Below are 27,220 nucleotides of genomic sequence, written 5' to 3'. Positions count from 1 at the left end.
CTTGTCTTGAAGACTTAACAAAAAAAATAACTGAGTTTTGTAGTTTGTTTTTAGTCTGGCTGTCAGTACTTCACAGTTCATAGGTGATTGGATTGAGAAGAAATTAAAAAATCAACCTTTATAAAGTTACTTTTTATTTGTTTGATCACATTTATTTCACTGAATATCAGACAAAATAAATCCATCGTCATACTTTTTGAACAGGGTAGAGACACTGGCCAGTAAGATCGGTATCAGACGGGTAGTAAGACCTTGTCTTGACTTGCCCAGGGAAAAAAATTACTTGCGTGAGACCAAATGACTGGAGTCATCCGTCTGCTTAACCCCACACTCTTCAGAGATTCAGACATGGATTTCAGATTTTCTTTTTTTCCCCCTTTTCCACACTTAATGGCTCTCATGGGGTTTAGATTTAAAACCTGGAGGTAGAGGAGAACAGCACGTTGAAATGTAGCTGTGGCGGGCTTCAACGGCAGTTATCTGTGTTGCAGATTAGCTCCTCGGCTACCTTCTGCTGATGAGGTGAGTTTTTCTCAGGTGCAAAAGTTCAGGCACGTCTGTGTTATGTAGATGTATTGAACTGGAGGCCATAACAGTGGCAGATGATCAAAATGCTGTCCCCGTTCTCATCACCAAGCTTTGCATCAGCATTCTGAGTGACAATTTCAGGCAGCCACGATGACCCTCAAGCAGGGATGTTCCCCGAGCTGCAGTAAGACATCCTGTTCTGCTCAGCGAGCGGCGAGAACACAAATTTATATTCGGCATAGCAGTGAAAGCCAACATCTTGTCTGTTGGTCTATTCGCACATTATGAGCCAGATAGAAGAGCAGCTGAGGCGCAGAAAGATGTGACCGAGCTCAATTTTTCTCAGGTCTTTAACGGTTGCGAAGAGGGGAAAAAGTCACAGCAGCGAGTCCTTCCAGCTCCAGGTTAGTCTGGCAGAAAATAGCAGACGGCAGAGAACAAGCAAACCACTTTTCCACACAGTTTTCCAGCTGAATAGTTCACTTTATGCACTTGGCAGACTTCAGTCACACAGAAAATGAAAACAAATCTTAGTTTTCAACTTGGTTTAAATTCCCAAAAGTTTGAAAGCGAAAACAATTTCAAAGATGATTTGAGGGATTCAACGATATTTTGCACGACAACATCAGCAGATTACAGAAAATTAACTACTCTACAAGACTAAACATGATGTAATAATGTGTTGAATCATTAAACAAGGCAGACGCCTCTTAATGTGAAGACAGATGAGATAAACAGATTAAGGAACACTTTACGGTCAGATGTGTGGGATTACAGAAACATGGATGGTGTCTGTTGGTAAATGGATTACGGGCGATATCGAGTCAGACAGACTTCTGTTGGTCCCGTCATATGATGTCGAATAGTGGCACCTACTGTTCTGCTATAATTCTGTAAATCCAACTAAATTACATTTAAGCTTACAGATGCTTTTCAGGCTTTTAAATATCTCTGTCTTTGTACCGACACTGAATGAAACTGAAGCGTTTGTGAGCATGTACAAGTTTTGGTTACTCATGTGTTTGTGTTTCTAGTTGGACGTGTGTAGGCGTTCGGTCCCCGACTGGGGATCCTGTCAGGAGTCTCAGAGGCCCCTGTACAGACAGGAATGTGGGATTAGCGGCATGTTTACGCAACACTGAATGAAAGAGAGGCGTGTCTGAGTTAATTATGAAGTAAAAGGAATTGCAACAAGTCCAAGCTGCCTGGGACTGCGTTCAAAATTAAGTCTTACTATTCATGAGCTGGACTGAACACGCCATACTCTGACACGTTCACTGAGGCCGAATTACCAACCAGACAATTAGTTTGTCATTACTTTGTTAATTGGTAATATTGACCACAAACACACAATGTGCACTGAAAAGATAAAGGCCTTGAAACTGCTTTGATTGATTTTTTTGGGGCCATTTGTGGGAAGTGGAACAAACATAAAACACATCTGACAAATCATCACAAAAGAAAAGTTGTTATTGCCCAAGTGTCAGCAAACTATTGCCCATTTACAGAACGAGCAGATTTAGAGTAACATTAGCATTCATTTGGAGTTTGGTTTTTGGCTACTAATGGATGCAGGTTCAATACTAACTCACTTTTTGGATCAGTTTTGGCTTCCACCACCTGCTGAAGGAGACATTCAGTTCCCCAGATACTTTATCCTCCACTGTTCTCCAGCTAGCTGCTACCTTTTGCTGTAGTTTGTTGGTGGGTAGACATTAGTGTTAGTTTTTATCAGAGCTTGTTTGCTCAATTCAGCTGATTCTCATGTTAAGCAACCCCTTCAATTTGACAAATAGTCATTTGTTTTATGATTAATCTGGAAAATATTTATTAGTGAAGCTTTGAGATGGCTGCCAGATGTTTACCTATATCACGAGACACTGTCCTGCATCAATCTAGCTTCCTATTGGTTAATTATAAAGCTGGGTGACATGGCCTTTAAATAATATTACAACATTCCCTCTTGAATGCATGTACAGGCAGCACAGCTGCATACTATACAAGCACTGGTCGGTTTCTGAGGCTGCGGGCAACTTATAATGAACCTGCCATGTGTACTCAAGCTACAGGATACATACACAATGCATTGAAAGGTGGGGGGGGGAAGGGGAGTCAACAGGGGCCCGCAGCTCAGTTTTGCCCCGGGGCCACTTTTCTGGTTAATCCAGCCCTTCTTTCGCCACCATTAAAAGAAAATCCTCACAGAATCTTATAGAAGGAACGAGCTTTGTATTCACTGTGTGCAGCTGCATAGCTGCCGCCGCACTCTGTATCTGTAGCTCACAAACACACCCGCCACCTTTGACTTGTCACTCTCACTACTCTTCACTTCTAGGAAAAAAAAAAAAAAGCAGCGCCTGCAACGAGACATAGGAAAGAACGACACAAACACCGGCACAGATACACACTATTAAAACAACGTGTGCACACAGAATACATGAAGTCAAGTGCAAAAACATGCACACAGACAAACACACACATGCGCACACACACACACGGTCTTATCAGCCTGTGAAAAGCTGCGAGGCGACGGCTGTCTGTTTGTTTGTCTGCGTCGCAGTTTCTGGTGTGTTTGTGATACAACACGACCGCGCTCGCTCCCTCTGAGGCCTCCTTATTCCCCTGGTGGAGATGAAATGTAATGGAGCCGATTCAATAAGAGCGCTGCCTCCTCGGGAAAAAAAACGCAGAGAATCAAATCACACCAAATCCCTCGGAGGCTTCCCAGCATTCACTGCTGCCTTTTAGTTGGGAGGGAAAAAACAACAATGGTGGCTAATTCACTTGGCTCTCTGCACGCTTACACTCACACAACAGGGATGGAGTGTGATACAGCAAATGTTGAGGGCTAATAAAGCTATTCAATAACACGCTGACTGCTTCTACAATATGTTTCACTAAATTCAGCTTATTAATTTGCAGCGAACGCCAAAGAAACACATGGTGACTGAGCTGCTCAGACATAGCTGGATACCATCTTCATAATTTACAGTTTTTTAGGGTATTTAGGAGAACTGACATGGGGACAAATGTTACCAGATGCCAACATTCAACCCCAGTGAGAAATATTTTTTTAGCTGTAATGGTGGGAAAACATTTAGGGCGATAAAAAACACTAAGCTATGGACAATATTTTGTTTGGCAGGTTGAGAGAGAAAGAAAAGACCACCAGTGTCCCAGCAGCAGCAAGGTTATGCAATTTGGTTCAGAGCCAAAACAGAAAAACACTTTGAATGTTCCCAACCTGATACTACACCGTACCACCTACACAACAAACCACAGCAACAGAACCAAAACAGAAAGTGCTTCAGTGAAAAGATGCACAACTTCCAATTTACCGTCTTGTCAAAAAATATGCAGCTTTGAATATAAATCAAAGACATCGAAGAAACACGTCTCATCCTGAAAAAGTTCACGTTACAGACTTGAAACGAAGAAGCTAAATGTTGTTTCAGGCTGGCTGCAGCAGACTGGCTGAGCCCACCGTCCCTGTGGTCATGCTCCTTAAAGCAAAGGAAACGGCAGACCGCTCCCAAAAGGCTTCTGAAGCTCCTTCCAGTCTCTTTAGTTGTTTTTTTGTTTTTGAACCTCCACAGTTTAATTGAAATTTCTGACAGCGCTACGTTTGAAGGAAAAAGAGGCAATTAAAAATGAATTCCAATGGATATTTACGCAGCTGCATGTCGGCTTTCTCCCCCCATGTTTCCTCTTGGACTGCCAAACATTATGGTGCTAAGAGAGGCAATTGTACATTTTACAGCCCCAGGAGGAATTGAGAGAAGACGGGGGCCGTGTGATTCTGGTATTCTCGTTTGGACGAGGAGGGAAATTTTCGGCCCTGTTGTTAAATGGGTGTTGTGAGGAAGCGACGGTGCCGGGGTTAAAGGATTGATTTCCTCTTGGCCGGTGCAAGTTTGGATAACATGCTTCAGGAAGATCACGATGACATGTTGATGATTATTACCACCATCATCAGCAGCAGGAGCAGGAGCAGAGGTTACAGTGAAGTGTTTTGGTTCCACTTTTCCTTGTTGTGAAGTGTTTTTTTTAAGTGTATTATTCTCCCGTATCATTCCCACAAATGACGGCGATTATTAATATTATGCAATACACTGTACCTAAGCCAACAATCCTGGAGCATAGTGTCGACCCCTTCAGCTTCATTCTTACTCATAATCTTGTGACAATCACAACGTGGCAGCAACAACAAGGGAGCTACACAAACACCGATATCAAACTGTGACATTTTGAAAGCGGTTTCGTGCTTGATGTGGGATATGAAATGATGACAAATACGGCATTAAAGATCAATTTGCTTCTCCTCCACAAACAAAAGAAATAACAGATTGTATCTCCAAAGCACAAGATACACTGAGAGGATAAAGGTCTTAACACTGCATCCATTGATTTTTTGTGGTGCCACTTGGGGGGAAAACACAACATCTGACAAATTATCTCCAAAGAAAGTTATTTTTGCAAGCAAACGAATGCTCGTTTACAGATCATGCAGATTCAGAGTAACATTAACATTCATTTGGATTTGGTTTTTGGCAAACTGATGAACACAGCTCCAACATTCACTCTCCTGCTGGCTCATATTTGGTCTCCACAACAGTAACTTTAATTTGGAGTTAACATCTTCTCTACTTTTAGCTTGGCCCACCAACTCTGAGGGAAATACCTGGCTCTAAATGCTCCACTCTTCTCCACACAGTTGTTAACTTTGTCTGCAGCTCGGTGGTGGGTTGATGTAGATTCAGCTTATCGGAGCTCACTGGTTAAGAAACACAGCTGGCTGCTGTAGCTGGAAACCAGCTTGTGAGGCGGAAAATTAAAACTCTGACCTAAAAAAGAGGCTAAAAAGCTAGTAGAGGTGGACTCCAGTTCAGTGATAATCATGAAATGCTTATTAAGACGGCAATATGGATTAATTTGCTTCAGTCCAACAAACTAAAACGTATAATAAACGGCACAGACCCTCACCCACACAGCAGCATCCTAAACATCGAGCTGACTCAACTGAAATCTAAAACTGTTTAACTTATCTTGGTACGTGTTAGTGTAGGAACAAAATAACATTTTCCTTCACTCTCAGTTTCTATGGACATGTTATTGCTTTGATCAAATCTCCAGAATGTTTAAGCTCTGATATCAATCCTCGCTGCCATTTGAATCCCATAAAAACAAACACTCCCGCCGTCGGGTGACCCCCCTCCCCTCCTGTGCTTGGCATGGCAGGGTCTAATTCACTTCCTGTTCAGTAGGGGGGCAGACAGGAAACAGGAAACATGCTTCCTGGTTCTCTCAGGAGGTATATTTTTCTTACGATTGGGGATCTGGGAATGCAACACAATATCTTTAAGGAGATTATGTCCCTGGCACCTACGCTGCTGTAATCAAAGCCTCCTGAACAGAGCGAGCGTTTCAAGTCTGGTGCAGCTGTGAGGACTAGATGTACAGTACGAAGTTTAACAGCCGTGTCCATAATCACATAAGAACATTATTTCTCCACACGTAAAAGTATTTTGAACCCATTTGATGCTCTTAAAGCCCACAAGCTCACTTAAGTCAAACAAAAGTGAGACCTGTTGCTGATATTAATTTAAAAAACTAATATTACCTCAGTATAATCTCTCTGTGGTGTAAGAAAAAGGAAACGCAATAAAGAGTTATATCTCTGAAGCACAGTGGAACAGTTAGCCAAAGCCTGGAGTGCAATGAAGCAAGATGAACTATTGACGTTGCGCTGTCATGGTTATCCATTTTAGGGCTGCAACTACTGAATACTTAAATGTTGTGTCAGAGCTGAAGAAGCCCAAAAAATGCTCCGGCTCGTTTGTGTTTCTTCAAACCAAACCAAAATCATCTCGGGCGGCGCAGAGCACAGAATGAAACGATGACGCCTCTGCAAAATAGGACAAGAGAAAGGAAGCTTTTAAAATGGTACAGATTTTTGAGGAGAGGTTATGCGAGTTGCTGAGAAGTTTCAAAACATCTGTATGATGTTACTTCGCCCGGGCACGGAGACAAACGGTTACTACAGAACATCTGGGATGAGACTGGATGGTGGCGAGAGAAAAGTGGAGGTCCGTGCGAGACTGATCTGACTCTGAGGGAGGGAGCCACGTCTGGCTCTTGTACTGCTTAACATCCATGCCAATGTGGAGGACGCATGGATATCTTATTTAATCAGACGTATCTATTTTTCATATGTGAAGAGAGCATATTTGAGCCTTTAGGGTGACTTGTATCTTTAGCATGTAGGTTGCTAGCTTGGAGGTTGTCGTTGTTTCACAGAGAGACAGGGACTTTGAAATGCTAAGACGCTTAAAGAAGAACATATACGGATACAGTCTGACAATGGCAGCTTTATATCAACAGTCTACATCTTGTGAGTGAGAGTCAAAGTCAAAGAAAATGTCTTTGGGTTGCCTGCGTCCACATTTGATTTACTATGCAATAAAACTCAAAAATCCTCACATCTGAGAAATGGGAACTATTAAATACTGAAAAGTTTTGCTTAATGACTTAAACTACAAACTAATTATGAGAACTGTGTATTAAAATCATCTCAGCGCTAATCCGTTAGCCTGCTGTTGTTGCTGTGGGCTTGAAGGGGAGCAGTTCTCTCTTAAAACTTATTCACCCCAAAGATTTATATAACAAAAACAAAATCTCGTAGAGTACTGAGGGAGAAACAAAATGCTTATGTGCTGAAAAAGCTATAAACTTTAATATGATGATGATTAGACTCTAAATCATGCAGTGAATTCCCTCACCTAATTAAGTAAGACCTCGTATCTGTCATGCTAGTTTATTATCTTCCGTTGCGCATGTGCGTACGTCCACACAGGACCACATCAGGGATTAAGAAGAAAAGAAAAAAAAAACACAGTGACAACAGCAGCACAATGAATTATGAATCAATACGAGCTACAGCACTCCTGAAGTACACACAGGCTGCTGGGGCCATCTGGGGATGCGTGAAAACCACGACTAAGACAAACCCATTCATTCAGCCGTGGATATACGCGCCTGAACCGCCTGTGTTTTTGCTAAGCTGCAGGCTTTCCCTCGATTGGCTTTTTTTCAAGTTTTGCCCAAATCCATCTTTGGGCTATGAATCTCTCCCTTCATTGATCGAAGGAGGACTGGAAAGCAGCTCTGCCCGGACCTGCAGTGCTGAGAACTGCGGCTGCCGACAAGATGCAGGCGTTCAGAACATTCTGGCTTTAATTTGGCTGGCTGTTACCGCAGTGGACTTTGCCTTGGGTTATAAGTTTTACAATGCCACTTGGCTGGTGTTTACGAATACAAATTTGCACGCTGCCTGGCCGGGGTGATTATTTTATAAATGACAGCTGTCGATCGTGGACACAGAGGGTCTGAAATGCTGGGAGCTCAGGCAGAATGCTTCGTAGTAAAGGCAGAGAAATGGAGGAATTGCAACAACGTGAAAAGGTGGCAACAAGGTGAAATCAACAAGAGAACCGCAGACAGAAAGAAAGAGAGGTAGAAAGGTCAAGGGAGACAGAGAGAGAGACGGATTTCCAAAGGTTTCCATTCACTCTCTGCCTCCCCAGAGTAATCCCCACATCTCCCCCGAGAACAGCGCATTGTGTCTCACAGTCGGCGAGCTGACATTTACCGCCTGCCTTCTGGTGCTGTGATTATTTTCTCCTCCAGGTGTGATAGCCAGCCTGCTGTCTCTGCGCAATAACGCTGCCTTCAGAGTTACGAGTGGGAATGCGAGGCAGAATAAGAGCCCGGACAAACCTTTTACTGAAAATACCATGACTGGGTCACGCTTTTGAATCGGAGGTAAAAAGGTTGCCGAACCATGAATGGCAGCCTGTCACCTGGCTGCCGGCGGAAATGGCACCTGAGGGGGGATTTGTGACTTCAATGGAATTCATGAGTGTTGGCCCGTAATTAATTCATTTTTCAAGGGAAAAACTGAGGACATAAAGGAAACAACATAAAATAAATATGACCCGGACGGCAGCTGAGGAGCTTGATAGAATTTTTAAAAATGTAACAAAAAAAAGGAACAAAAGTCGAGAATATTCTGGTTCCAGCGATTGATCCCAAACACCGAGCTTCAAATGCGTAAATGCAACCCTCCTACCTGTCTGCAGACGGAGGCCGGTCGTTGCGGGCTTTGCTGACTTGGGTGTAGAGGGAATCTGAGTGCTGGTGCTGGTGGTGCGGATGGATGTGGGGGTAATCGTCTCGGGGGCTGTGGGGCCGGCTGTGCCCGCTGTCCACGGAGCTGTTCAGGGCGTTGATGCCTGCGTACGGGTGCTCCTCCTCGGAGGACCTCTCCGGCGTGCGGCTTATGTCCAGGATTTCGGCGTAGTCCCGTTCCCGGGCCTGACGCTCCCTCAGCTCCCTGGTCTTGGCTTGGATCCTGACGGGGAACATAGGAACACACACGTCAATACTAAAAATCAAGGGTTAAGACTATAATGGATCAGAAAATGTACACTTTTGGCGCTGTGATTCATTAAGAATTGTTTTAATGGGCATTCTTACATTCATATACCACAAAGAAACTTTTTTTTCTCTATTGTTTAATAAATTAAGCTAAAGTTTCGGGCCAATACTTTTAGCAAACACTGCTATTCATATTGACTGACCACGGAAAGACTGAGAGAAGAATTATTATGAGCTGTACAAACATTTATTGAGCAGAAAAGGTTTCATTTATTGAATTTAGCCTCAATAACTGGAACCAAGAGCCAAAGTGACAGAAGCCAAGAGGTTCTGAGGTTTGTTGTTAATATGGGAGAGACTTTGCTACTGATAAGGTTCAGTTAAATCAGGTAGGTAACCAAACTATTCAAGTCCAGGTCTGGCGGCTTTGCACCACTATGGCTCCATTGTCAGGTATTTAACTCACTGGACAGGCAAGACGAGACATTCCCATCTGTTTCATCAATTAATGGTTTCCCTATTCTCTATACATACTAAATCACAATATTCATATTTATATGTGTCGTGATAGAAGCTTTTATCTAAATTGTCCAGCCCAAAAAGACAATTTGCTGACACTGACTGATGTCACCCAAAGGTTTCTGAAGAGCCATCGTGAAGCTCAAAATATATACAATATATTTAAATATAAAATAGTGACATAAAGTCAGGTGTTACATGATACAGGAAGAACAAATGTATATATTTAGTGCTGGAAAAGAGACGTATGGACGTCAGAGGAACTCTTCATGAATCGTGTTTTAAAAACTGCTCCGTGGGAAATTCAAACGGCCTCTTTACTCGTGCCCGTTTTGTGAGCTAAAACCTTTGTGTTGCTAAATCCATGTAGTGTTTACACTGCAGGGCTGAGAGACACTGTAAATCTCAGGTGTCACATTAACAAAACAGCCCCTGCAACATCTGCAAGTGATTGTTTATTGTGCCTTTTTAACTTTCCATTACAGACGAGAGAGAAGCTGTGGAGTCTATTATTTATGCTCCCACCAACAATGAATAATACCATAAACAATGTATAATAGTCTCTCGCCCCCAAAACAACTCATACGAGGGAAGCACTTTGTTTTCACAGAGTGCTGCTAATGCACAGCTACCATGCTTTAATCTTTCCGTCTCTCACACACACACACACACACACACACACACACACACACACACCTTTGACACCTCTCTGTCTCACGTGCGACTCAAAACACACAGAAATCACACATCCGCTCTTTCTCTTTAGTCCATTATCTTGTGAATAACTGGCAACACCATTTTCTACAGCAGGGGGACTACCTATCGCGCAGCCCCATAATTACAGCCTTGCCAATTATCAGAGCTTTACAACTACCAATTATCATACTGCTCTCTTTTCTCCAGGCCCCTTTTTAATGTCAGCGGGAAAGCGAATGGGACAGCCGCAGCGGTGACGAGGTAGGGGGTGCGACTTCACTGAAGACTCAGCGGGCTAAAATCTAAAACGCTTCCTCCAGAAAATTTGCATGCTGTGCATAATGAAACAATAAGTCTAATAAGGAGGGCTCCCCATTGGCGGGGGTAGGCACAAAATGCGGATCTAAAAGAAAAAAAAAGGAAAGAACAAACGGATGGAAACACTTTACTACTAAAAGTCTGTTAATGAACTTGACGGCTTTTACCGCTCCCTTCTGAATCCAGACAGTGGTAATCTTTTTTTAACTAAATGTGCACCTATTCCGACATCTTAACCCATGTCGGGGTGAAAGCTTGTGGACTAGTAAGCCGTGTCTGTACGATTTGTGAACTCAGCAATTATCTAATAGCGCAGAAGGAAGCGGGGCCCTTGAGGGATCTATCTTTAAACCCAGAGGAAAAACAGTGTTTTCCATCAGAGAAAGCAGCAGCAGCAGCAGAAGTGGGAGCAGCTACTGATTGTATACACAAGCGCAGTGGCTGATAAGATAAGGCCAGACATACCAATCCAGCGCCTGGCCTTCTCCGCACAGCCTCTCCCCGAAAACGAGGCACTGGACGGGTCAATAGGGCCAGTTTCTGAGTGAGGAAGGATGTAGTTTTGAACCAGTTCTGGTTGAGGACACAATTTTGAATTCTTGAGAGCTAAAGTACTGAAAAAAGCATCTTCAGTCGTGGGGTCCCTGTGGAAATATATACGTATTTGGTGAAGTGCAGAGATGCAACTAAGAATTATTTGAATCTACTGTGTCTATTAACCCAAGGTCCAAGGTAACTTCTTCAAAAGCTCAAAGGTATTTAATTTACATTGATATAAATAGAGAAAATCAGCCAGTCCTCACATTTTAGACACTGGTACCAGCATTTTATACCAAAATATTTATCGACACCTTCCATTTATCATCAATGTTAGTCATCTGCATTTGTAATTCACTACCTACACAAACAATCACATTTGAATAGTGCAAACGTAGAAGACGACCTGTGATAGCTACGAAAAATGACCAAAAAAAGTCATAATTTATGGGAAAAAGGAGCATTTACACAATTATGCTGCTTGACTAGATTGAATTGGAGCCTCCTTTAAAGCTTGCAGAGTTGTTCCCTTAAGACAAAATCTCAGCCTCTATGTCAACATGACAAGCACTAAAAAAGCAATGTTGCTAAAAACGTCCAATTGTGCGGACACAATTATGTTGATTGAAACGGGACAGGAAGGAAAACCACACTTGACCTAATCATTACCCTTTCAGTCCCAAAATATTTACCCAAGGAAAACCCTGTTTTCTTACTCAGGGCTAACCTCGACGAGAGATGAAAATACTCTCAGCATGAAGGCTAAATGATAAAAAAAAAAAAAGGAAGGAGAGAGGTAGTTAAGGAGTCCGGGGATTGAGTAAAAAGAGTGCATGGCAGAAACAGAAGGGAGAGGGTAGCAGATAAAAGGGTATAGAAATGGCAGGATGGGACATTATGGTGGAAGAAATGTGTTTGACGAGTGACCTTTCTACCACATCAAGCCAGAACAATGGTCCATTATGTGCTATTGTACCCACAGTGTAATAAACCTTCCTCTTAGCGGTAATGCTGACACGACTGATAGACCTCGGTGAAAGGCAGGAAGTACATGAGAGGAGAAGGTCCAGCGGGATAAGATGGCTGCTGAAAGTCCTTTTGGATTGATAACGTTGGCTATCTGGAAAATGTTTTATGTTTCGGCGACGCGCAGCTTTAGCCGCTTGCTATGCTTCAAGATTCTGATCATTCATAGTCAGCCGAATCTAACCGCACACGGGGCCCACTTACAGTTTAAAGAACCTCATGTCTGCCACTGACATGGTACAGAAATACGGTTCTTGGGCTGGCGCTGTTGATCCTGGACAAGAATTAGTCATACTGAGCAAGTGTCTAGGTCAAGGGAAGTTCAATGGGACAGTCTACATGATGTAGAGCGCTCTGCCTGCTGTATAGATTGAACTTTTAACCTTAAGCCAGGTTTTAAATCTCTTAACTAGTGTGAAATCATTTTTACCAATAGGCATGACCTGATGTCTGTAATTGAGTGGTCTAAATCGATATTTTTAAGGATCTGTCAACCTGAAATACATCAGCATTCACCAATACCTCTGTTTGATTAAAGAAAATCAAAAATCTAGTCCTGGTGCGATCATTGAGATGCTGTGAATGTTTCTAATTAATGACATTATCTGATTCAGGCCAAATACATCATTATACAAAGTACATTCATGTCAACAATGACCAAATATTTCCATTTGCATACGCTTATCTGTTCTTCAAATGACTATACATCTCCCAGTGCAAACATCAGTGTGCTGTCTGAACTGTCTATCTAGATTTGTTTGTCTGGCTTGGGGTTGGAGTCCACTGGGACCAGAGACTTTAAACCACGAGGAAATCCATTCATCTAGTCAATCACAGCTGGATTAACCATAGCCTCTGGCTGAGGCCAATCGATAGGTGCTCTGCAGCGAGGTGCCGAAGCTCCAGGCTGAACCTTTGGAGAGCACTGCTAACTGGATCACTGTTTAACAGCGAAGCAGCCACAGTCTACACATCCTCAATGGGTTCTCCCCGTCAATATCGGTGTATCTCAGCTAGCGGTTTAAATACTAACGAGGAAGATGCTTGTGCTTTTCAGGTGCTTGGGGAGGGAGTCAAACACCAAACGCTAAACAAAATAAATTAAAGCTTCGAATTAAAAACTACTAGCGGACAATCCCAAGATGGTTCTTGCTCTGTGGATGACCAGAGTAACTACCCTAATTTCTGTTTTTTTGTTCCTCATATACCTTTTTGCCTCGTTCCCTTGGCTCTTTCTTGCCTGGAGCACTCTACGTGCTAAAACCATCCCAAGCAAACAAAACAACAAATAATCAACTCTTTGCAGCTCATGCAGAGGCTCTGCCTCAAAGAAAACTCTGACCAAATATGTGGAAACACTGCGTCTACTTCCACCTCTACATGTAATGAGAGGCAGGCCTATCGGTTACAAATATCATTAGATCAGTAGTGCCTTTAGAAAGCATTCAATCCATTTTTTTTTACCCATTCTGTGATGCAGAAGGCGCCAACAAATCTAAATTAACTGATTTTTATGTCAATAATATACCCTACATCCCCTATAACGACGAGGCAAAGCAAGCATTTGGAAAAGCTTCAATTCTTGTAGGCTACACAAAAAGGGAATTCAGCATGTAACCACAAAAAAACAGAGCTATATATACGTATGGGACATGTAAGTGTGTTGCAAAATCATGTTCAATAAATGAGAAAATGGTGCACGTTATCTGCGACAACCATATTCCCGTTTTAAAATACCATAAAACAGTCCTGAATAGGTTTCAGTGGCTCAAAGTGTTTGTAACCACCATGATAATAAATGTATGCGACATTTGAGAACAAGAAATAACAGAGGAGCCACGGATTGGATTACATACCAACGGACCAGTCTGAACTTTTAACTTTATCCGGCATAACGACCACATCATCCGACGTGGCATTTGCGTTAACTTTATGCCAATTAAAAATAAAGACTCGGCTATTATCATATTATTGGACTATCTGCTCTGCAGGCGTAAAGAAAGAATTACAAACCAAATTTTCATAACGAGCAACTGCAGGGAGTAATGACTCTTGCCCCTACACCACGAGCATGGGAATTAATTAGCTGGCAGGGCTGTAATGGCCTTGGCATTTACAAACTACTGCCCCCCCAAAAAAACTGGCATGGTGCCCGACTGACATTTAGTCTGGTGAGGAAAGGAGAAGAGAGTAATGCAGTGACAAAGAGACTTGCTGTCTCGGGGCTGTTTTTAGTTTCGATAATAGTAAAATGATGGGTTCTCAAATCTCACAAATACTTTATTTATCAAACCATTAACACAGTGCTATTGTAAGCAACGTGATTTTGTTTAGTCTGTTAAATGTCAGAGGGAATTCCTTCAGTCTGTCACACTAGATTGAAAAAAAAACTTCCTGAACTCTTCCAAGACCACTTGTTTCCCTCTGAATTTGCATCGGGCTCATCATGCTGCAGAGGCGGTAGCAAAACACACAGTCAGACAGAGCGATACTGCGACTCCAGGGCTGCAACAAACGATTATCGTCATTGTCAGTTGGTCTGTCGATTATTTTCCTGAGTAATGGATTAGTTGTTTGGCTCATAAAATGTCAGACAATGTTGAAAATGTCAGTGTTTTCCAAAGCCTGAGACGACGTCCTCAAATGTCCTGTTTTGTCAGCAAGCCAAAGATATTCAGTTTACTGTCTCAGAGGAGTCAGGAAAACAGAAAATAGTCACATTTAAGAAGAATTTTGACTATTTTTGCCCCCAAAAAATACTTAAACAGATGAATTAATTGTTATACTTGGTGATTAATTGAATATTTAACAGCTAATTGATTAATTGTTGGAGCTTTATGTTACTCAGCTACAATATACTGTATGTACACAGGACATAGCGGCTGCTGGGGGCACAGGGGTCATTCCTGTCCCACGCTCCGGGTCATTAGAGGGCCGAAAACAGCCCTCTGACCCTGAAGCTAATGTGTCAGGGGCGCCTTTGGAGATCTTCCTGTCCTAGGCACAAGCACGACTATCGGCGGCCCTGAAGAAATGTTTTAAGTTCAGCGTGGAAGAACTTGACTGGCCCATCCAACACTTTTGGGATTAACTCGAACGCCGACTGCGAGCCAGGCCTTCTCACCCCTGCATCACTGTTGGACCTCATGAATACCCCTGTGGGCTTAATGAGAACAAATCCCTGCAGCCAGGATCCAAAATCTTGTGGAAAGCTTTCCCAGAAGAGTAGAGCTTGTTGACGCAGATTAATGACTAATGAGTGATTAATGAAGGCTTTTGGAATAACAGGTTCAACAAACATAAGTGTGGTTATAAATGCCGTCCACATACAGATTGTTACTAAAGTGATACTAGGCAGAGGTGAGAGCATGTGTTCGACTTCAGCATCTTCACTTCAATGAGCAGACAGAAGGAAAGTTTAAAGGGCCAAAGCAGGGAGGGTGAACTAGAAGCTTCAATTTAAATTTGCACTTTGTAACTACGATCAAGGCTATTCAAAACATGGATTTTTTTAGGTTAAAAACATTGTGAGTGATCCCCGAAGAGAAAATAAATTATTTAATTTGGTTCACTTTGATTCCTGGAGCACGGCAGAGCTGCAAAGTTATGACACATTTTTCCCCTCTTTGATATCGGATCCCAAAGTAGCAAAGCACATGAGAGTCCAGAGTCAAGAGGACGTTTACCAACGCAGCACTGAGCAGGAAAAAACTATATGCATCAGCATTTAGCAGGTGCTACATCATGAAGACCTCACCTCTCCTGCTCCATCCTCATCTTCAACGTCTCCTCCTCTGAAACCTGCGTCTCCTCCAGCCTCCACTTGCTGGAGCCTTTACGGTCCATCTTTTCCCCCGGACGCTCGTCCTTACGGTGCTTCCCAAACCTTGAATACAGAAACAGGCACAATGATTATCTGTGTGTCTGTTTCTACGGGGCTATGCTGTAGGGTTTAATTAAATAATAACACTGCATTTTTTGGTGTTTCTCTGTGTAAGCTGTCGAAATTGAATCATTCTTCCCAACTCAGACTGGTGTAGTAGCAATTTTTTCCTAGATGGACCAGTTACCAGATAAAAAGCCGAAGGTCACACAAACAATTCAAGGAAATCTCTTAATAATTTAAACCTAAGAGATGCGTTTATTGTGAACCAGCAGGCATGTTCATAAAATATGAGCCATTTCTCTCCAGTACAGCAGCCTTCCAGCTGATCCGACTGAAAATGTTAGTATGCCTGTGATCACAAAAAACAGCCAACAGGTATCATAGTCGATCAAGCCCTCAAATGAACCGTTTGAAAAAGTACTTCTCACAAGTTCAGAGCCCCATTCAGTTCGTTTAAAGTTGGGGAGTGGCAAAGCAAGACGGCGCAGACGAGGCCCATCACAGTAATTATATTCATAGGGTGGGAGTGACGCTTAACGAAATAGGAGCCATTGCAGAGATATTTCAGCTTGATTGACTCAGTATAAAGCCGCAGCCTGTTGAAGAAATGACTTTGGCACCGTGCTCGCTTCCACAATGAACCTCAGCGATTATTCACAGGGAAATTGGTCCGCGGAGAATATCTACGACTTCTAAAGAGACAACGCTGAGAGAAACCAGAGAGGTGAGTGTGTTTGTGTGTGTGTGTGTGTGTGTGTGAGGGGGGTGTTAATGAAAGAGACAGAGGAAAGTGAACAAGAGAGAAAAAATGAACACGCGCAAGAGAAACTCAATGAATGAAACATTAAGACTGCACACTAAACTACTGTATATGGTGGAGAATACAAAGGACACCTCGAGAGGTGTGTGTGTGTGTGTGTGTGTGTGTGTGAGGGGGGTGTTAATGAAAGAGACAGAGGAAAGTGAACAAGAGAGAAAAAATGAACACGCGCAAGAGAAACTCAATGAATGAAACATTAAGACTGCACACTAAACTACTGTATATGGTGCAGAATACAAAGGACACCTCGAGAGGTGTGTGTGAGTGTGTGTGTGTGTGTGTGTGTGTGTGTGTGTGTGAAGAAAGAAAGAAAGAAAAAAAAGAGGAAGATTAAAAAGACTGATGGAGAGAGAAAGTCACAGGATCAAACAAAAACCCAAAGAAGTGAAATTCCCATAAGAAGAGCGCGAGTGTGTTTAAGAATTTAAGAGAAAGACTGTAAATTGCCCAATAGGAGTAAGAAAGTGGGGAAAAAAACAGACATGCTGAGATGTGAGCCGTGTGAATGCATGCATGTAAAGCAATATATAGAAGAAAGAGAATTGAGAAACAAGAGTAAAATAAAGTAAAATCGATGAGAGAGTCAGGAAGAAAGAACAAAACAAACGCATGAATCTGCAGAGAGAAGCCAGCGATGTGAGTGTGGAGGTGTGTGAGAAAGAAAATATATAAAAAAGAAAAACAACCCTGAATGGGAATAAAGGTGAGAGAAAAAATAGGTAGGAAGCAAAATGAAATGGCATCTAAAAGAAATGTGCAATATTGTGAGGAAATGAGGAGAATGATGAAGAGAAAAAGCAAATAACGAAATATTTTGTGTGTGTAACTGTAAGACAGAACGAACAAAGGACGACAGAGGTATCACACCTGATATACATCTAAAAAAAGTCAGGATAATATCCTTAACAAAAATGGGTTTCTTCCACAAACTCGAAACTTTTCCTTCCTAGTTTGTGGGGAAGATTCTCTGACAGAAGCCCAAAAACCGACGGGAAACAGAGCGCTTGCAGAACACTTCCTGCGTCGGCTTTGGCATCCGTGTGAACACGCATCCAGTGCATGTGGCACGCAGATGCTACCCAGAGGTTCAGCATCTGGTCTTTTTTTGTTGCCCGCCATGTGCAGATCTCACAACAACAAAAAAAAAAAATTGCTAGGCAGACAATTAGGATAGCTGCTGCTGAATCTGGGATTCGATGGTGACAGGTGTTGGCCATTTGTCAAACAGAGTGAATCTGTGTGAAGTTTGTCCAATGACTGACAAAATCACTAAATACATACATGTCATTTTAAAATGACGTTTAAAGAGGAGTCAAGAAAATCTAAGAGGTGGCACTCTCATTTGAAGACACTGGGGACACTGTTGCAGTCTGTCGGCTCGCTACTGTCTGAAATAATGTACAAAAATGACGCACCAAAACCTAAAACAGACTCACAGCCAAAGAGAAATCTAAAAATTGGTTATGCAATCCATGCATAATGTGTAGCAGCTATTATATATAAGGTCTTTGATTCAAAATGTGTGTTGGCATGAAATGCATCTGTGATGACCCGAGAGGACCCGATGATGCAACAAGAGGTTCCCAAGTTCACATAAAATTCAGCACGGCTCCTAATTTGTCAACTGGAAGAGATCTGAAATCTAACAGAGCTGATTAAACTTAATGTGTGCAAGTTCTGCCTCGAGGGGGTAACTCAACTCAAACAGAAGAAAAGACGTAAGCGTCATTCATGTTATGTTCAGTCTGTGAAAATGAAAAAAAGTATGTTATCAAATACTGTAAATGTCCTGATGTTCCTGAAATGTCAAGACGTATAAGCCCACAAACAACAACAGATGCTGATGCTTCGGTGGGTAAAAGACAAACTGAGGACAACCAAGAGATGGTAATGGGGAGGAGGAACTGCAGTAAGCATAAGGGGGAGGGGGCGGGCTCGGAGACTATAAGGTCCATTACTTGATTAATTTAACTGCGGCCGCCTGAAATGCTCAGAGTGACGGCTCGCCGTTAATGTTAAGAGCAGGAGTGATCTATCACAGCGCGAGACGGTTGACACTTTCTCTCTCCACACCACTAACTTTCATTAACAGCCCCTTAAAAGACAGCCAAACTCTCCCCGCACACGCACACACAGCCACGTACACAAACACACACGCACGAAAAGATTTACGACTGAATGGGAAAACTTTGAAGAGGAGACAGAGTATAAACCGTGACACCGGGGGCATTTAATAATCTTATATTCCAGGCACAGTTAGGCCCGCCTCGTCTTGTGGAGCCGGTCGCCATCGATAAAGAGGCTTTGACGTGTTTCTGTGGTTAGAAAAGACAACTTCAAAATGTCAAGGATTCAGCTAATTCAATTCAGCAGACCGCCCGTGTGTCACCGCTAATCCTTTAACAGCACAAAAAGTGAAAACAAGTCTGGCGGTGTTGTGGACACTTTCGGGTGACATATTGGATACGCAGCACCGCCGAAATGTCAGTGGGACACATGGGGGCGGTCGGCACATCAGAAAGTAGTGAAGTTAGGATAAAGTCAAGAATTAATGCCCCTAAAATATGATCGCAGCACGATGGCATCCGTGAAAATGTCAAAAAATGCAGATGGGAGTCCTGCTTCCATCCACTGTTTGATAAATGTGACATGATATCACAAAATCACTGCCGGGGGAAAAGTATTGAATTTATTTGCCGTCTTGCCGCAACATGTTATTGGATGAAACTATTGTGTTGCTTAATGTCTGATAAAAACTAAGATGCTGAAACACTTCAGGAATCCATAACTACTGATCAATGTATGGCCTAAGTGACTAGTGATCCCCTGATCCCAGTCTCGTGCCACCCATCTCACTTCTGTTCAGGACAGGATACAGGTGAAGTGAATGCCCATCAGCCTCAGCTGTGCTTTGTGATTAACTTGGACATAAAACGCTGACGTGTTCGCAGGTTAGCACTAGGGTTGCCAATACAAAATTAGCCTGTTAATGGGAAATGGATATAATCGGCTATAGGTTGATAATGGATTTTTTTTGCTCACCACATCTTAGCCTTTCTGTGCAGCTGTGCATAAACTACAGCTCAGGATCATCTTTAAGATACAAAAATGGTTATCTTTTCAAGAATAGCAGGTTACTAGCAGTTATCAGTATTGGCTGAAGTAAACTAGCGTGTTGACATGCCGATCACGTGTTACTCTGTGTTAACACACATGCTAACGTTATGTTAACATTGGCATCCAGCTAAAGTTACAGCTAAGCCAAAGTAAACCTGGGGATGACCAAGTCCAGGTTAGATTCGTGGAAGCTGAGCCAAGTCTGACAGTGAAGTCAGTGATGTCCAAAAATGGCCACCATACCGCACCATACATTTTGAGGGAAGCAACACAAGCTTCCCTCTGGTGACCCAGGAAGGCCACAATTTAGATTACTGCTCCAATAGTGGGATCTAAGAGTTGCAGAGTTGGTATGTTGTGAGTATTACTGCCTCAAAGACCAGCCAAGTCTTCATTTGTGAGCACAGCTGGGAATACGAGCAACAAGTTATGATGAACACAGCATTAGCTGCAGTTTGTAAACCGTGACTATTAGCATTTTATCTCGCATCACGCTCCAGCCTCTTCCCCTGAGCAGAGTATGACGCACGAACGTGTGAGTTTCTAAGAAAACCCATCGGCAGACGGCGAGAGCGGTCAAAAACAGGCCTCACAGTGCTTCCTCGGCGACACATCACGAAGCTCGTCACAGCATGAGCCTTTTCCATGTTCGGGCTTGTTCACTTGTTCATGACGAAAACACACACACGCACACACACCAACACACACACACTATAACCACTGCAAAATTAGCGCAGCCCTCGAATTTCTGGGCAGCGAGCGTCTTCGCTGGTGCCAAGCTAACAGACTGGGTGTTGCTTTTGAGTCCAAGTGATGATCAGAGAGAGGGGGTGAGAGAGCAGGAGAGAGAGGGAGAGAGAGGGAGAGAGAGAGCAGGAGAGAGAGAGAGAGAGAGAGAATAGATGGATACAGAGTTGGCAGGCTGCACTGTTGGCAGGGGTTGATAGTAATGAGGCTTTGATTGGGACTGAGTGTGAGGCCTTCGAGACATGAGAGGGTCAGGCAGTGGCAGCTCTGTTGATCTCACACACACACACACACACACACACACACACACACACACACACACACACACACACACACACACACACACACACACACACACACACACACACACACACACACACACACACACACACACACACACACACACAAAGAGACACACACGCTCCTTTGACTTCTACAGGCCTCCTACTCTTGATCAACCCCGCCTACATGCAAACACACATCGAAGTACGAGCTCCCTGACACTCCTCAACAAAAAGCCTTCACTCACTCATTCAAACGCACACATACACACACACACACACACACACACACACACACACAAACACACACTCTCAATCACATGACACTCGTGGGGATCTCTTGACGTTCTGTGAAGCCACTCGGGGGAACTAACTTGCTCACATCACATTCGGCGGTGCGATAGGGCTGCGCTTTTTAAAAAAACAGTTGAAGTCGCTCTCGACACATCCACCCTCTGTGGTTTGGGCCCCGACAACACGCATTTGCATCCCGTTTCATCGTGACATGTTGACACTAACACAAGTGAAAACATGCAAATGAAGGTACCTTTTTTTCCCTCTCTTTCAGTAACATATTTGCGGCTAAGTGCTCGCCGCGCAGTGTTTGCTAAACTGTGGCTCCCACATATCACCTGTCAATCAAACAACGTGGGTGCTACAAGGAAGTGTTTTTCATTGGATTTTCTGTTAATTCAGCTGTGAGCCTCTGAATGTGGCGCCTTCTTGTTGTGCCCTTTATTAAATGCAATGTGACACAAAAGAGCTAAATAAATGATCACTTCACTCTGTTCTTGGTCTGTTCAGATTTGTAAAATATCCCACTGGGGTTCAGGTTTTCAATTTTTCTTCTAGTTGAATAGCAAACAGGAACAGTTTAAGGAATATACACGTCTTGATTTACCTTCTAGGGGAAACTGGGGGAAAAAATTACCCTTATATGCAGGTTTTTCGTCGGCAGGTATTCAGGTTTACTATCTGTTTACACACAAAGGAATACCTGAGCAAAAGGAAACAACGAATCAATTTATGAAGGTTATCAAACTAGATCTGGTTCAGGGACAGGATCTCATTAGGTAATAAGGTGGCACCAAACCAAAGGCCCCTCAACACGGCAGTTAATACTGTGCTTGAGTTGTGCAGATTTCCAAACAAATGTTGAATAACATTAGCAAAATTGAAATGTCATTCCTTTTTCCAGAGACTTTGGTAAACCTGGAGTTTTCGGGGCCAGAGCAGGGAAAATCCAGCCTCGTCAATATAGACAGTCATTACTTTTAAGGTCTATTCCACTGCAATAAGAAATAAACACGTAAAAAAGAAAAACATACATTACTTTTTCAGTAAATGCCCTGAAATGTATTTAAAATATGGAGCTCTAACAATAATACATCAGTGCAGTTTTAATGATATATTGTTTATGCATACAAAGTTTTGCAGGGGAAAAAAATGCAATTTGTTCCCGATCACATTTCATAGATTAATATGCTGCTGAGCGACCATTAATTTCTCCCCAAAAATTGCTTACTTAATTCCCACTAAACTTTCAGTGCCAGCTTACTCAACGTGAGAAATGGCAGTGTATTTCTTCTGAGAAAATATTGGATAAGTCAGCTCAATGGGAGTTAAAAGTATATATATCGTGAAGCATATTCAACTTGACTCAAACCTTGTCAAGAAGACAATATTTTAACAAACCAGAAATGTTACACATCACTTCCTGCATACCAGAAGAGAAAATGTTAAAGCTTGCAGTGCTGCCGTGTCAACACTGAAGTCACAGTTTTGTGGATTCTTCCTTTAAGTTTGGTATGTATGACCGGGACGAGACATACAGATGGGTTGAATATATCCCACATCATTATTCTGGAGAACACAGATGTCTCATCCAGTAAACACTGGGGCGCAGATCAAACAGGCGGTCAGACACAGTTTTAATGGGGCAGATCTGATGTGACCAATACGAGCCAATCAGAGCGCCATCGCACTGATGATCTGACAAACAAACACCAATCTGTATCAGCGGCCTTTATGTTGTGTGGATTTGTCATTCAAAATATATCTACGATTCATGCCTCTGTGTATGTGTGTGTTCCCTGCTAATTACTCCAGTGTGTGTCTGTGTGTGAACTACAGTGTGCCTGCTTTCATGAGTTCGCAGTATGTTTCCATGTGTGATTACACCGTTGTGTGTGTGTGTGTGTGGCCCTGACTGCTTTCAATAAGCCTCTCTGCTTTTCCTCAAGTTAGCTGTTGTCGTTTGAAGCGATCCCACCTGTTCCTCTGACTTTAACCTTGCGGCGCCCCTGAAGGTCCATGGTCTCTGGTCATGTAGCACCAATTTCACAAATATTTGTCTTTCTACAGCGTTAACAGGCCTCAGCCTTTCTGCAAAGGTCATATTTCCAGTGTTGACATACACCTTTAATTACGCCATAAATATAAATCAGGATTGTGTATTTTTACTAAATAGTGATTTCAGCTGAGACACGTTGATGATGTAGTTGTAGCTGCTCGACCTGGGATGCGCACCACGGTTGAACTGGGTGAAGTTTATGTAAACAGTATATCGACCTTCTTGGTTACATGTTATTTATTACTAGCAAGGATGACATTTGTTTGAGAAAATATTCATAACTGAAGGTCGACTTACTTACTAACTTCTTCTGGAGCCATCTGTCATAAAGTTGGCTCAGTGGTCATCAAGTGACCTTTATAATATTTGTATATAACCCCTTAAGTGCACCTTGACTTGAACTGTTTTGATTTGAACTGCTATTTCCACCATCAAGGACACATTTTTAACACTTCAACAGACTACGGAGCAGCTTCATTCCCCAGACTGTGAGATTCTTCAATTCATCATTAACACTAGAAAACAGATGTAGCACGAAGGACTCAAACATCGCTTTGTTTTTTTAAACCCATCTGTTTAAGAAATTGACAATAACTTACCTTGTAACCTTGTTTGTTGAAATCCTCCTCCAGCTCACTTGATTGATCTCTCTCCCTTACAGTGTATTAAACCTCTATCAGCATATTTTATGTAATTTCTGTCTCCAACAATATATTTGCTTTTCTTTCAGTACCCTTCCCCCTTTTCTAAAAGTCCTTCGTTTTTATTTCTCTCACTCCATCTCCGTGGACCTCATTACCTTCCCCTCTCAGACAAGAGTCACAGTTTTGTTTCCTTGTCATCGCCACTTTGGCTAATATGATGTACAACCATATTACTGGCCGGGGCCCAGAGGCTTCCCAACCAATCAGATGGAGGAAGGGCAGACCAAATGACCTGGACACCAATTGTAAAAGGGGGATGGAGAGGCATGAAGGAGGGAGTGTATAGACTATAAACCATCAGGATGTTTGTGCATGTGTCAGTTTAACTATAAGGGGTTGTTTGACAGGTAAAATGTTGAATTATTAACAGGAAAACCAACCACACAGGTCAACTCATCTGAGAGTCTTATTAGCGTGTCCTCACACTTTTTACTGTTGAGGCTCCACAGCTCAGGTCTGTCCCGTTCATTTATCTCACTCACAGAGCAAATCAGACAGCTGTTTTAGGTACCAAGCCTCCCAAAAGTATGATTAACGTTATTTGTCCACGTGTCAACAGGAGTTTATTTTCTTCACACAAGACAGCACACAAAACTGCCCTTAATAAGGATGTGTCAGCTTTTTACAGTAGGTATTGATCAGAACGGCTTGAACAGACTGATCCTGAACACATCTCAGTCCTCGCCTTATCTCAGAGTTTATATATAGATAGTTTAGGAAGTGCTTACATTGTGCAGATGATAAAACAGTAATAGTGTTAAATGAGAATTGCTCTGCGACACAATGTACCGTCAACACAAGATAAGCCCTGAACACACACTGTGTACTGTACTTTCTTCTTACGCTGTGTTTTCACACAGCTCAAAGTATATTGTGTATTTAAGTGCCAAAACATTCAGGAAACGTCTTTGTGCAGAACTGTTCGAGTGAAAACCAAGTTAATAATCATGACTAGACTTTTTTTCCGTCTTACCTGAACATGTCCCCGAGGCCTTTCAGCATGCCCTTCTTGGCCTTTCCCTTGTCTTTCTCCTTCCCTCCGTCCTGCTGCTTCTTCTTCTCCTTCCCCCCCTTGTCTTTGTCTTTCTTCTTCTCCTCTTTGGTGCGATTAGTGCCGTTGACCAGGGGTTTTTCGGAGCCGGACAGCGGGGTCTGGTCGGCCACCGTGGACACGGAGTCTCTCCCTGATCGTGAACTCTCCTCTGTGTCCTCCTCCACTGCAGAGAGGGAAAGGGCAAATAGATGGACAGGGGACAGAGATGGAAACATGGGGAGAATGGATTTAATATGTATCTTTTTAAACTATGAACAGGTTATTTTGCACGTACTGTATGAAACTCAATAAGCCTAATAAATGAACATGTATAAGTCGCATAAATGTGTAATTATGTCTCCTAAGTGCCAAAAGGAGCCTTACACACTTTAATTACATATTACTAGTGATTGAGGGGCTCTGTTCTGCAGTGAAATAGTAATCATTAGAGACGCCGCCTCCAATAAAATGATTAAAGGCAATAAATTAATTACTTTGACGCCACAATGACACGTTACTGTAACACAATATGGGATCAACTTTAGATAGAAAACAGATTATTTGGGCTCTCCATCTGGATGATTTTGGTGTCAGTTGCCAAGTTTTGGAGATAACGCCAAGAGAGACGTCTGCCTTCTCTCCAGTATAATGCAACTGGACGGCACTCGGCTTGTGATGCTCAAAGCACCAAAAAACACATGTTTGGAAAAACATGAAACTACATGAAACTGTGCAGAACAAGGTCCGCAGATTATCTTGATTAAGCGGGTCATGATTTCTGGAAAAGAGACGTTGCTGTTGAGTGTTGAGTTCTTCAAACGTGTGGTTTTGGCACTTTTTGCGCCACCGGCCGGGTGCCATCTTGTTCCATTATATTCGAGAGAAGGCAGACATCTCTACAGAGGATATCTAAAAAAAAATTAAATTGGCATATCACACCAAAAGAATCTAAATGGATAAACAGAACTACAGTTACGAGGAGAGTTTGTATTTTGTCCATATAAAAATGAAGAAGAATCGTGAAAGGGGACGGCACTGTGGATATTTAGGAGCATGAAATACGAAAACAAAGAGAAACAGAGTGACGTTGACTGTATTGTTGTGTTTTCTTCTAATGCAGTCACTCTGGTAAGAAAGCAGCTTATTGCAGACATGATCGATGCTCCCCTATCTCCTGACTCATCCTCATTTCAGATGCCTCATATTGACACTGTGATGACATGTAATGCGGCAGATAGCTCCGTCCTGACACAGCCGTATGCCATTGCCACAAGCACTGATTACATCAGCTGCAGGAGACTGAGCGTTAGTCAGAATGCTGTCACTCCCATGCATGATTATGGAAGCCGCATCCAAGTTTTAGTGGCTGACACATCATCAGTTGCAATATCAATCCTTGTTATTGATTTCCAGGGTGATATAATGCAATGACACTGATGTCATCATTGCACTATTTCACATTTCAGACTTGTTCCAGAAGCTCCTCGCTGAAGGACGCAGACGGGACTCCCAGCTGCTGATGATCATTGTGGGATCAAACCTGTGATTTTTGAAAAAAACAGGACAGTTTAATTAACCGCTGGCTGATGTACAAACTGGAGGATATCTTACATGTCTCCATGCCCTCATCGTCTTCTTCCGTTGCAGCCGGTCGGTCGTAGGATTTGTCGATGGCTGCTCTGAAGCTCTCGTTGCAGCCCCGCCCCCTGATGATGCGGGGGCGCGGCCTGTGGAAGGGGAGGTCCCCGTTGAGGGTGACCTCGGCAACGGCCGTCTGGAGGCTCTCTAGAGAGCTGGACTTCTTTAAGCCCAGCGATGGTCCAACGTCCTTTGTGGAGGAACCTGATGGGAGGATACAGAGGTTTGTACTGGAGGAACGTGGTCGGCCCTGTAGAAGTCCCAATCAACGCTATATCTTAGTACTGTACACTGTAGCATCGGACCAACCGAACCAGCTACCCTGTCTTTTTAGTATACTTCAAACAGCAAAGACCTCTTCGGAGTGGAGCAAAAGTATGTACGGCAGTAGTTTAACAAGTCTGCTTCAAGAAGTGGGAAGCCTTCAGGGGCTACATCTGTACTTTGAACTCTATAAATTATCACCACAAGTGACAGCTAATTAGCTAATCTTTGAGGAAAAGGCTGTCCCAACCTGTGGTCTTATCTTTTATCATCATCATCAGTTTTCTAAGTTTCCCTCATATCTGTAACTACAAAGA

At 42.8% G+C, this 27,220-nt stretch overlaps 1 protein-coding gene across 8 annotated transcripts in view; it reads right to left on the bottom strand.

Moving 5' to 3' along the window:
* The window catches only part of pard3ab (par-3 family cell polarity regulator alpha, b), a 248,697-nt gene that overhangs the window by 48,413 nt on the left and 173,064 nt on the right, over positions 1-27,220 (bottom strand). For 7 of the 8 annotated variants that reach the window (XM_084369105.1, XM_084369108.1, XM_084369106.1 and 4 more), the window contains 4 exons: positions 26,613-26,843; positions 24,942-25,185; positions 15,818-15,946; positions 8,657-8,938 (listed from right to left, as the gene is read on the bottom strand). In XM_084369105.1, coding sequence (XP_084225231.1) covers positions 8,657-8,938; positions 15,818-15,946; positions 24,942-25,185; positions 26,613-26,843 — 886 coding nt within the window. The remainder of the gene's footprint in view (positions 1-8,656; positions 8,939-15,817; positions 15,947-24,941; positions 25,186-26,612; positions 26,844-27,220) is intronic. The other variant, XM_084369111.1, reaches the window with a different exon arrangement.

Source organism: Pagrus pagrus, assembly GCF_965226575.1.
Source record: "Pagrus pagrus genome assembly, chromosome: 12".
Lineage (NCBI taxonomy): Eukaryota > Metazoa > Chordata > Actinopteri > Spariformes > Sparidae > Pagrus > Pagrus pagrus.
This window is presented reverse-complemented; position numbering and strand designations above follow the sequence as displayed.